The sequence below is a fragment of the Solea solea genome, chromosome 16 (assembly GCF_958295425.1).
Source record: "Solea solea chromosome 16, fSolSol10.1, whole genome shotgun sequence".
NCBI lineage: Eukaryota > Metazoa > Chordata > Actinopteri > Pleuronectiformes > Soleidae > Solea > Solea solea.
The window spans coordinates 13828258-13841078 of NC_081149.1; the positions used below are offsets into that span (position 1 = coordinate 13828258).

At 46.5% G+C, this 12821-nt stretch overlaps 1 protein-coding gene across 12 annotated transcripts in view; it reads left to right on the forward strand.

Moving 5' to 3' along the window:
* The window catches only part of LOC131475025 (BAH and coiled-coil domain-containing protein 1), a 72270-nt gene that overhangs the window by 44830 nt on the left and 14619 nt on the right, over positions 1–12821 (forward strand). For 7 of the 12 annotated variants that reach the window (XM_058652820.1, XM_058652819.1, XM_058652810.1 and 4 more), the window contains 11 exons: positions 3382–3507; positions 3722–6202; positions 6473–6587; positions 6697–6896; positions 7082–7243; positions 8342–8628; positions 8943–9288; positions 9981–10919; positions 12141–12304; positions 12391–12527; positions 12705–12818. In XM_058652820.1, coding sequence (XP_058508803.1) covers positions 3382–3507; positions 3722–6202; positions 6473–6587; positions 6697–6896; positions 7082–7243; positions 8342–8628; positions 8943–9288; positions 9981–10919; positions 12141–12304; positions 12391–12527; positions 12705–12818 — 5071 coding nt within the window. The remainder of the gene's footprint in view (positions 1–3381; positions 3508–3721; positions 6203–6472; positions 6588–6696; positions 6897–7081; positions 7244–8341; positions 8629–8942; positions 9289–9980; positions 10920–12140; positions 12305–12390; positions 12528–12704; positions 12819–12821) is intronic. The other 5 variants (XM_058652818.1, XM_058652822.1, XM_058652817.1 and 2 more) reach the window with 3 other exon arrangements.

Below are 12821 nucleotides of genomic sequence, written 5' to 3' on the forward strand. Positions count from 1 at the left end.
CCGGGTCCATGTGAAAATGAAAAGCATTCTTTTTGCAATTAATCCAAGTAGCAAATACCTTTTAAAGCTCAGTCCTCTGGGTTTAAAAGGCTAAGGATAAAAAAAATGTTCTTAACGTTGTACTCACACATCAGCACGAACATGGTTTCAGTATGTGTGCAGAGGCCAGTTATGCATGCAGATTACATTTCTACTGGGAGCATAAGTGACAAACCATTAGCTGAGCGACACACACACACCTATAAATAACACCACCACCCGACAAAGGTGCCATGGTCCTCTGGATCATGATGTGTTTGGCAGAGAGAGTTGATGAATGTAGTGCTTTTGCATTAGGACAAGGAAGTGTATACTCTCCCTCAGATGCTGAGATATTTGTGAGCGTGGTGTGTGTATATAAGGAAAGAGTTGTGTGTTTTTTTTCTTTTAGATCAGATCTCCCGTTTGATTTAAATACTGTAACAGCCATCGTGTGCAGAGCACCACATTTGGGATGGACTGTCCTTCATTTGCTGAGTGGGAGACAAAGACCTACTGACACTAGAGAGAGGAGTGGCATTTTGATTTTGCCTGTGAGAGGAGAGAGAAGGGGGGAAAAAAGATGAACAAAAAAACAAGGACAGATGTACTGTGGTGACTATTTCAATACATGTAATGTGACAAAGGATTAGTTCCCTTTGCGAGATTGATTTTCATGTATTTGACTCCATATGTTTGAATAAGCCTCTCTGAATCAAATGAGTGCAAAAAAGAAAAACAAGAACATGGTCAACATGAAAGGAAAACAACCCTGTAGACACAAGCCCAAGTCCAGCTGGCAAAGGTCCAAATTACTTCTTACCCTACGGTGACAGCAATCGCAGTCTCATATCTCGGTCCACACATACCATACACATAGACACACATTCGCCTTGCACACACCTGTCTAATCCACTTCTGTCTGAAAGGCCTTTCCAAGCCTACCTTCAGTTGTCCTAGCAGTTGCTAGCTTTTCCTTTTGTGGGAGTTAAGCTGCATCCCCCCCAGCTCTCCTCTTTTACGTAGTGGTCGCTGCCTCTTTCATTCTCTCCTTCTCTCTCTCTTGTACCAGGCTGCATCCCTTCCTTTCAATTAGTCAAACCTGAAGAGATCCGCCACAGCACTGCCCCTCCTCCACCAAACATTTCTCTTCTTCTCTCTGCTCTCTCCTCCCTTTTTCTGTCTTGATGGTTCTGTCACTTTTTCTCAATTAGCAGACCTGACAGGCAGCTCAGCCCACTCCTCCCTCTTGATTTCCTCTGCTATGCTCTTTCTCTGTCCTGCTATCTCTCTATTTCTGGAATGCCACAGCTATTGAGCCAGAGATAACATACACTTTAGCCTTTATGTTAAGAAACCCTTAAATTATAGTGGCATTGTCTTCAGATAAGTGGACACGAGTGGAGATGGTGGCATCTAAATATTCTGTTGTATGCCTCTTATTCAGCACCCTTAATCCTCCTCTGCATCTAATTTCTGTTGTATACACAGCTCCCATTGTTGTCCGTGTTGTTGGCCTGCTTCACTCATTTCACTACGCTGTTGCTGACATATCCTCAGAACTTCTAGAAATGCCTCCCTGGGACACACCTTTTCTTTGCTCTGCCTCTTGACCCTGTCCTGCCCTGGAAAGGATAGCATATGCTGTGAACTTGCCAATGCTGACTTGTGTTTGTGTGTGTGTGAATGTGTGCATGGAGCAAACGGGAGGGAGGCAGTGCAGGCTGCTGTGTAGTCAGCAGCCTGCACTAAAAGACCCTGCCTACACCGCCTGCAGCAGAAGCAGCCACTTCCTTGTCCTGGCCAGATTAATGGCTGAATGAGCTATGCCATGCCCAGCAGTCCCCCTCTTGCCGCCCCAGTGGAGGGCATGGTGAAACTGAGCGGGCTGGCATTATCGGGCACAGCCAGACCACGCTGTGAAAAGGGATTACGCCGTCAGTCGTCACGCTCACAAACAACATGCTGCTGCAGAAAAAAAGCCCCTCTCCCAGCTTTGATAAAGACTGCCAACCAGCTCTCTGCTCTTTTCCCTCCCCACAACATAGAAAAAACATTTTGCTTTGACAAAGGATCCCCCCCCCCTTCTTCCCCATCTGCAGATGAATTGGCATAAACGTGTATGCTTATTAATCATGACGGCAAAGAAAGGAAAAGAGACAGAAAGTAAGAAAGGTAGAAAATAGACAAAGGAAAGAAATAGAGATGGAAAAGTGAGGGAACATATATGTATTGTAATTATCACCCCATTGCCCTTCTCAGAAAGCAGCACCTCCTGTGTTATGGCAGTGCTTCTGGCCTTCTCTGTGCATTTCATTAATTAAAGCTAGAGGATGCAGAGGCCTCTCCGAGACGAGGTCATTAAGCCCACTATAACACTCCTCCCTCACCAGAGGTGGTCTCACAGCACTGGCCCTATTGTTCTACTGGCAGAAAGTGAGACATTCAACAATCACTAGCTGATGTATAAAACAAACACACACACACACACACACACAGAGCTGCACACACTGCATCTGTGCTTTACGGGATCAGGTCGTGTGCTTGCCAACACAAATATGTCTGTCTTTCATTTACCTCCTAGAGCCATGTATTCCTCTGTTTCTCCCCCCCTCCCCTTTCCTTCACTCCATCTGTGAGTTGTGTTTAAAAGTAAAGCTGAGGTTGAAACAGGTGCAGAGAGAAAGAGATGTGAAGCACCTGGACTTCTATAGATGACTTGAGGGTTACTGAGATGCTTGTATGTGGTGATGGTTTACAGCAGAAGACTGCTTTGTCCTGAAGAGTCACACATTTTATAAAAGTGTTTCTAGTTCATTAATATAAGTGCATAATGGTTAATTTCTTTTCTTGGTGATACCCTACTTTTTTTCTTCTCCACCTCTGCTTGCCACACCACAAAATGAGTCTCATTCACGTTTGGATGTAGTGTAAATGTCCTCCAGATTGGCTTGGTGTAATAAGCTCAAGTTTACTAGCTCAAAGGCCCAACATCCATATGACATTTTACCCATGATGTAGGTCAACAAAGGTCAGCCGCACAGCTTTCACATCATGGTAAACACAACCTCTAAAGATGGATAGAGGTGATACTGCCTATTCTGAGAGAGATACAACAAGGAGCTGTACGTGTCAAAGACAAATTTCATACATCACAGCAATCCCCAAGCTAGTCTTGTATTGTTTAGATACTGAAATCAGGCATGAAAGGCAAACATGACAGGCAGAGTTATTTTTGTATGAACATCACCAGCTGCATTGGACTTGAAGAATTATACTGGGTTACTCTGGATAACTGCATCTCGGTGGTTATTGTCCTGTCTTATCAATTCTCTTCTCTCCTCCCTCCACTATCCATCTCAGCAGCTCCAGGGTATCCACGATTCTCAGGGAGTCTGGCCCACACTTTCCTTCCCATGAGCCACCTGGATCACCATGCCAACAGTGGCGTTCTCTATGGGCAGCACCGTTTCTATGACACCCAAAAAGGTGAGATGTGTGATGATTAAAATTTAATCATTCTGAAATAACATATTTAAATCCAATTTATACAACACAGTGTGGTGTAATTTGATGTGGGATACTGACATAAGGATGCCTACGGACACTATCATGAGAGCTGAATAATCTAGTTCTGTCATTGTCTTTTCCTTTCTTGACTAAAGCATTTGTCTTTACTGATCTGCCATTCTCTCTATCTTAGAGAACTTCTACCTTCGAGGTCTCCCATCCCAGCCTCCTCTCATCTCAGCCAATCACAGTCTACCCCCAATGTCCAGGGCAGGTTCAGGCCACTCTCAGGGGTCCTGCAGCAGAGACAGAGATGCAGGGGTCGGCACAGCTATTCATAAGGGTCTTAAAGAGGGGTCTGTTGAAAGAGGAGTGGTACCTGTCAAGGACAAGGAGAGGTCAAGTACCAAGCAAGAGGCAAAGGAAAGGCAACAGCAGCAACAGCACCACAGCCATCAGCAACCCCACCCTACACACCACCACCATTCCCACTCCCATCAGCAGCACCCACACTACCCACAGCACCCACTGCCCTTGGAGGAGATCAACAGTCGCTCTCTGGAGAGGCACAAGGCATCACTCACGATGGAGTACAGCAAGGAACACGCTCAGAGTATGGGCAAGTCCCTCAGTGCCTGCTTGCACAACGGCAAGATGCAAAATGGAGATGCAGGAACTGGAGCAGGGGCTAAGGCCTCTATGTCCAGCTATGGGGGGGAGGGCACAGCCCTTGGGCCTATTGGTGGTGGAGGGAGCAGCCATGGCAGACATATTGGTTCCAGTGGCAGCAACCGCTGCACCAAGGAGGGTGTAAGTGGGGAAATGAGGATCAGTGAACAATCTTCAGACTGTCTGGAAAGGGGTCAGGCACCACTCCACCACTCTCTACCCTACTCTGTACCCCCACCCTTACACATGGGTTCAGCTGCAGGAGGTGCACACTCCCATCCCCATCCACATCCTCATGCTCACCCCCACACACATCCTCACCCAGGGGGCTTCCACTGCCTTCAGCTCCACCCCAGCCATCCACACCACCCACACCATTCCCACCATACACACCACCATCCGGACTTCTTCTGTCCGCCTCCCTCTGCTCCTCTAGCCCACCCAGCTTCACATGAGAGTGGACCAGCCAATTTGGGTCGAGAACTTAAAGTCACAGGACCTACATTTGTGCCATCAGTGGCAGATCTGGGGGACAAAACTAATGGGCCATTTCAACTTGGCATCCCTGACTGCCAGGGTGTTGGTAGCTGTGGGGGAGGTGGCAATGCCAAGGACAAGGTAATAGAAAAGAATGGTGGTAATGGTCATCATAGTAGTTGGCACAGAAAACAGCAACAACAGCAACAACAGCAACAGCAACAGCAGCAGCAGCAACAACAACAACAACAACAACAACAACAGCAACAACAGCAACAGCAACACCAACAACACCAACAGCAACAACAGCACCAATACAGAAAGACAGAAAAGGCACCAGACTGGATGCAGTCCCACCACCAGCACCTTCAGCCCTCACCGCTTCCACCACCTTCCCAGCAACAACAGTCTTCACATCCCCAACAGCAGCACCAGGTGGTACGATCACGCAGTGCTGAATGTATCAACAGTGGTGTGGACATGGATGTCTTTAGAACATCGCTGCCCCAGGGGCACAAGGCAGGACACTCAGTCTCTCATTCCGTAAACACTTCTCCTTATAGAGACTGTTCCCATTCTAGACCACCACCTAACTCCTCCCCACTTGGTTGTAAAAGCATGAGTCAACATAGTGGGGCAGGACCCACCCATGGCCCAGGTCCAGGAGGTAGCTGCTCGTTACAGAGAGATGGCCAAAAGGTAGCTAGGATACGCCACCAGCAACATGGCCGACCTGGCCCTGATGCTTCTTCTCCTGCTGAGTTGAACCAGGGGAATAGTCAGGAGCTGAAAAGAAAGATGGATATGTCTCCTTATGGTTACAGCAACAGTAGTGGGCAGCCCCACCACCAGCAGCCACCAGTGCCACCCTGGTCCATGAGGCCTCCCCACCCCATGTCCCAACCTGAAGAGGACCAGAGGAAGTCCTACATGGACTTAGGGAGCACTGGTGGGCAACTCTCTCAGCAGCAGCAGCCGCAGCAGAGTATGACCCTGCCTCCTCCCCAGCCTCTCCCTCCACCGCCACTCAGTCAGCAACAGTCACAGCAACAGCCACAGCAACAGCCACAGCCACAGCAACAGCAACAGCAACAGCAACAGCCACAGCCACAGCAACAGCCACAGCAACAGCCACAGCAGCAGCCTGAACCGCAATGTCCAATTCAGGGGGAGAGCAGTGCTATGAAAAGCTTACTAAAGTACAGCAACCAGCAACAACCACTGCTCCTCTCCCAGAAAAGCCCTTTTGGGGGACTCGGAAGCCTCAAATCAGGTCCTACTGGTGGGAGTTGTGCCCTGCAGGGCAACAAACAGACTCTACCTTCCAAGAAGGGTCCAGCCAATGATGAGCGCCCTGATTACAGCGGGCGGGGTAGAGATATTGGAGATGCAGGTCATGGGGAAAGTGAGGTGCGACAGCCACCAGTGGGAATAGCAGTGGCGGTGGCCAGACAAAGGGAGCCACCTTGTCGTTCGGCAGACAGTCATCCCAACAGCCGGCAGGGCAGAGTACATCCCTCTGTTAAAGGTAGGCAGTCAAGGTCACATACCCATAATGGGAGACAGGGAACAGTGGTCGGTCGTTTTTGTTATCTGTGACCTGTAACCTAACTGTGAAAAAAATAAAAACCTTTGTTAAGTGCTGAGACAAGCCTTTAGTGCATGGAATGTTATGTTATTCAACCTCACACAAGTGCAATATTATTTAGCTTTCTTATTTTCTTGAAAAATAGATATTTTCTGAAGCATTAAAACATATCGGTGAAAGCTTAAGTTTCAGTTTATGTTTGTTTCACAGGACCACCTAGATCCATGTATCCTTCAGATCCTACCACAGAGGAGGAGAGGAAGAGGATGAGTGGGGAACAGATAGGTCTGACATGCTTGGACAGAGAGAGAGATCCATACATCAGGTAGCGAGATGTGAAACCACTGCTTCACACACAAATGAACTTAGTTACAGTTGTCCAGTATATTTGGTCTCCATTTCATTTCTTTATCTTTATGTCATCCTGATGTCAGGGATAATAAGGAAAGGGTGGAGTTTGCAAGGATCCATCCCTCCAACAGCTGTCATGGTGATCTCACCTCTCATCTCATGGTCCCAGGCGGGACTTCCCTCCAGTCTGGCCAATTAGGAGACCCTGCTGCACATTCTGCTCACCATCACTGGATGCCAAGAAATGGGAGTCCATCCCTCTGGATGACTGGACACTCTTATGGTAAGATGGTAATATTGTTGGTATCTAAGATGCCAATGTATTTACTTGCACCAGCTATTTGACAGAAATAGCAAATGTGTAGCTAATTGTATGGGGTATATACATAAGATACATAATATACACAATATATACATACATATATATATATATACAAAATACATAAGCAATACTGATGTCTTTGCTAGCAGGTATAGGTCATACAGCCCTGCACCAGAATCTGCCTCCAGGTTTCTCTGCAGCCATGCCAGGCCCTCTCCAGCCAGTTTTGCCTCTGCCTCAGGATCCCTCTGCGCAGCTTGTGGTCCTGCCCACTGAGCCTCCTGCGCATCCTGCAACACATCACCTAGGTAAGCCATTTGACCAATTAAGTTGTTGTAGTGTATTTTTAAATCGTTCTAAACATAAACTGTTGTGAATGGTTAGTTAATGAGTCGCTATCCGTTATACAACAAATCCAAAAAGTAAATTTTTACCGCACCAGAGAAAAGAGGAAGTTTGAGTGAGCACAAGAAAGATAACTCACCCAAAGTCATTCTAGACCCAGAGTTTGAAGAGGCTGCAAATTTAATTAGCTCACAGGTCTAAACGGTATGTTTCTTTGTGCACGCCACAGGAATTTCATTTGAGAAAGGACATGTATCCTCAAAAGCTTTCCCACAGGAAACATTAGAGTGGCCACATTTATGTCACCGATCAAGGATTTTTGCAGTGTCTCAGCAAAAAGTGGTAGAAGAGAGTCAAATTGGATATAACCGCTTATAAGGGGGGGAAAAGTGTATTAAATACAGAAAAAAGCCATTGTGTTATTATTGTTTTGGTCAATTACTACCCCAGTGGTAATACTGTAGCACGTCAACCACATCATGTCCATAAGGTTACATGTTGACAAACATTGTCCAACTGTGGACATGGGAACTGAGCTTCCTGCTGGTTTCTCTCACAGACTACACTCTTCTATGGTTTGCCTTGAAGGTGGGACTTTTCGTCAAATAGGCTTTTAAATCGTCTACTGGGATATGAGCATAACCAGCCCATTATTTCTGACCTCTAATCAGCATGTAGCCATCATCTGTTCACATTTCATCATTGTCATAACTTTTTTTGAACAACATTCCAGCAAATTCTCTAGGCTGTTCTTAAGAGAATTGTGTTCAGAGCAGAGGAGTGTGGGATTACTGTTGTCTAGGGAGATATTGTTCCATGAAGTCATTTTTTTAAGATTTAAAGATTTGTTATTATAAAATGTGAATAGATAATGGTTTTAGTGAATTGATATGGTTGTGTGGGAGTTATATGAGACATATGGATAAAATAATGTTGTGTTCCAGTGTATGGAGCATTGTGTTCATGTGTATGAATCGAAAAAGAAAAGTGTGTATGTGTGAGGAAATCTTTTTTGTTCAAAGGTAGCCTCTGTCACATTTCTCCTCTTTTTTTCTCATTAGACGTGATGGAGCAGCCCGGGCTATGGCCCCCTGTGTATGGTGCCCGGGGCCCACCCTCCCACATGCAACATCCTGCTGTGTACTCTCGATCCCAGTTTCTACGGCAACAGGAGCTGTACGCTCTCCAGCAGCATCAACAACTCCAACATCAGCATCAACATCAGCACCAGAGCCACCCATCACAGCAAATACAACCACAGGCTCAACCTCAGCAGCAGCAACAGCATCTGCAGCACAGAGCGACGCATGGCATGGACATGCAACATCACACTCCACACAATGCCCAGGTTTTTGAAAATTCAAAATACTATTCAAGATTGAGGAACTTTATTGTCATTGGTAATACATAAAAAAAAAAATGCCAGAGGTGTCAAGGCATACACTAAAATATCAAAGCATTAAAGAACAAAAGAGAATGATAATTTATAAGCTGAAAAGCAAAAACACTAACAGCAGTTTTGTGAAGGTTCAAAATAATCCCCCTTCTGGGATGCACTGTTTTTCTTAGAGGGATGAAACAAATAATATAATTGATTGCCAGGAAGTAATTGCTGCATTGCTCTTATACAATGACACTGATTTTATTTTTTAAATGCCACAGATGCAGAAGAGGCCAATTGAGCCTTCGGTTGAGCTAGAGGAACTCATTTCAGAGCCCAGAACATCCAAACCTGCCAAGCCCTACTCTTACAACCCACCTCAGAAGAACACCTCTCCTCCAGTGGCCTGCACCACTCATCTGTCCCCTTGCTGCCAGTCCCCCTCACTGCGACCACATCCCAAAAGCACTCCTTCTACACCCTGCCCTGCTCTCAGCCCTGCCACAGCAGTACCCCACTCACCTGCCATCAGCCCAGCCCCACCTCAGAGGCCAAAGGGGGCAGAATCGCAGGACAAGCGAGTTGAGGGACAGCCACCACAGGTTTACCCAGAGTCTCCTGAGCCTGGTAAGTTTAAGCAAAAGAATAGAATAAGATAATAGATAACACATGTACCAAGTAGAAATGATAAGTGAAATAAGTCACAGTGATCGAAAGATAGCAGTACCTTTTACATGATACCAAATGCATCAGAATTAGCCACTGTTGTAGCAATCTCTTTTTTTTCTGTTGGTGTTCTCATATTGTGTGTGGGTGAATGTTGGCAAAGCCCTGATTGACTCAACAGCTCTAAGCTACAGAAAATGGCTGCCAGCTAAGCAGGGCCTTTTCTAGTACTGTTACCCCAGTAATAACTGATAAACACCTCAGTACCAGCCTCACCTTTCCTCCACCCCCACAGGCAACGCACTCTCTTTATCATCATTAATGTCTAGCTAACTGCTGCCACACGCCAGAGGAATTGTGTCAGGCACTCTGATAAACCAAAGGCCTGGCCCACCTCAAATAACACACTCACAAAAGGTTGCATTCTTCTTCTTCCTATACTGCCACTTTGTTTCCTTTTCCTGTTGTTCACCCCTTGTGACCTTAAAGGTAGCGTGTTAGTTCACAGTGAGCCTTATGTGTAAGAATTTTAGTTTTACTTCACGCCACTGACAATCACTTTCAGAGGAATTGTTCTCTGTGTTATTTGAAATAATCAGAATAGTAAAGTCATTATTGATGATTCTGTTAACTATATTTCTGTCTTTCCATAGATTTGCCTCCTGGATACACCTACCCCCCTACTGCCATGGGCTACAGGAGTGGGCCTTCCCCTCAGGATGTTCGACTGGCTGAGCCAGCGGACCTGGAAACAGTCCAAGTGGAGCCTGCTGAGCATGCTCCTGACTCCCTTTCCAGGCTGGGGGAGGAGATAGACTGCCAAGCTGTTGTCAGACCTCTTTCAGAGCCACTCCCACCTGAAGAAGTGGTGCAGGAAGAGCAGGAAAAAGTGGTTGATAGAATTTTGGAACAGAGGGAGGAGGAGGATGTAGCAGCCAACTATGTGCCTGAGAAGGAGGAAGTGGAGGAGCAGAGGCCTGCTGAGGAAGAGGTGCTGGTTTGCCCCCCTGTTGAGAGCCCAGTGTGCGAGGCTGCTTCCTGTCCAGTCCCCCTTTCAACAGAGCAGTCCGAAAGGCCAGAAGCTGTCATCACCTTGGTAGAGGAAGAGGATGATGAGGTGGTGGGTGAGGGGAACCAGGTGGAGCATGCTCAAAAGGTCAACATGTCTGTTGAGCTGGAGCCAGACCTGCCCACCATCATCGAGCTTGACCCATCTTCCCCTGCAGCCCCCAAGCCACAATCCCCAGCCCCTGATGGGGCAAAGGACAGTGAGCAGCAGCAGGAGAACGAGATGACTACTGATGATGCCGCCGTAGATTTTGTGTGTCTTTCCCCAGCCTCAGCTTCCTCTTCCAGCCCAAGCCAGGCAACAGTTGCTGTGCCCCAAAAACCTCTTGTGCCCTGCTACTGGAGTCTGGAGTTGCTGATTGCTGCTGCCTTCTGCACAGACATTCCGCCATTTCCGTTGTTCCCATTTAACACCCCATCAGTTGCTCCTTCGCCACCCAACCCACACCAGGGTATGGAGCTTCTGAGTGAGCTGGCAGATCTGGAGCTGCAACAGCAAAAGCGCACCTGTGGGAACAACCAGGGTGAGGGACATTGGCTCTTCATTACTCATGCACATTAACATGCACACAGACACCTATCAGCAGAATTCATTTTTTGCTCCTAGTTTACGCTCCTTTTGTTTTGCATCCACTGTGACAAAGTCCCAAGCCTCCCTCAGGCCTAGCCTTGGTTGCTCTGTGTTCCCTCCCAGTTTCTCCTCTCTTGCTGCTGGTCCTAAGAGCCTCTGGTGGATTCTAACATGTCCCCAGAGAAGCCATCGGCATGCCTGCTTGCCATTCCTCTTCTTTGGTGTGTTAAAGGCACTTTTATTTCCTAAAAGGCTGTTCTAACTATGCAGAGGCCTCAGGAGAGGGAGAAGAAGGACAGGGCTGAACTACTAGCGAGGGGTGTACACCTCCCGTTCTCATTCCCTCTCCCTCTTCCAGCTTTCCTCGGGGAGCTGTCGCTCTGTCTCCCCATCCTGCCGCTGTTTGATCCACACGTGTGCTTGTGTGAAACACAAAAAAAAACAAACACCAAACACACACTCACAGAAACGCCGCTGAAAATACACACTTAAACCAAAATGAAAAGACACACCAGTTGGTATTCCACTCTCCCAAACACAACATGTTATTGAAAGTTAGTGTGTAATCACAAAAGCAGTCGATGTTTTCAGCACCCTGGGGCATTGCCTGGCTAATTAGACCCCATTGTTTTAAAGTGCCTTTAAAAGCTTCCTTGTTTTCAAAGCACCATGTGTTTTTTTTTATTCATGCAAAAGGATGTTTTGTGTTTACCACAGCATCCTAATGCATTTAACTGCTCCCAAAAGAGGCCTCCATAAAAAAGGTATCATCAACTGATTCAAGTCAGGCATGTTGCGATACAATTGGTAGCTACGAGAAGTGGCACATGTTACAGCAAAGGTCTTTGCTAAACCAAATGTTAAGAAAGAAAAGAAAATCTGTTTTTATTTGTATATTTTATTTGTTACGTTCTCAATTTCCATTATAATGAAGCAGCCCCTTGTGGATGAGTATATCTAGTGTCCCAAAGTGCCTTACTTCCTCACAGTTTACCCACAGTAAGACATGGTTACTGCTAAACCACAACATGTGCACAAACATTTTTATATTTGATGTGCACATTTACATTTCTTTCTTGCTTTCTTTGAAATAAGCTGTAGTGCCTCTTAATCAAGCAGTAATGGACACAGTGTGAAATAAATCCTTTTTTTTTTTCTTGTCATTTCCAAACAGAAGAGGATATGCTGATGTTTGATCTCCAGAGCCTTGCTACTCTGGCCACTGCTCGTGCACTGGAGATGGATTCTCATGAAGGTAGCGGTACGGGGCGACAATTTCCAGCCCGCAAGATCCTCAATTTACGCAGGAAATGCAGCTGGACACCTCGCAATGAACCAGTAAGACTCCAATTCCAGACCCTCCCCTCCACTCTTTTAAAATTGCTGTTAAAGTTGAAATCAACTATTCATGCTGTGTACTTCAGGTGTGCCCAGCCAAAGGCAGCATGGAGACAATGGATGGTCCTGAGCTTGCAATGCGTGTGAAATTGGCTGAGCTACAGCGTCGCTACAAAGAGAAGCAAAAGGAGTTAGCCAAACTTCAGAGAAAGCATGACCACCAGTGAGTATGACTTAATCCTCCTTAACCGCGCCACGTTAAATCATCGTTTGTTTGTTCAGAAAGGATGTCTGTATTATATTTTTCTGTACTCTTTTCTTTGCCAACGTTTGCTGTTTGGTATCTCAAGAGTTTCTCCTCTGTCCTCCTCTGTGTGTTTACATCTGCATGTGCAAGCAGGAGAGAGGAAACTCCCCGCAGCCCAGCGCGACGAGGACCGGGGAGGCCAAGGAAGCGGAAACCCACCCTCAGCACAGGTCCAATGTCCTCATCAGAAGGCCAAAGAAAAGTCAAGTG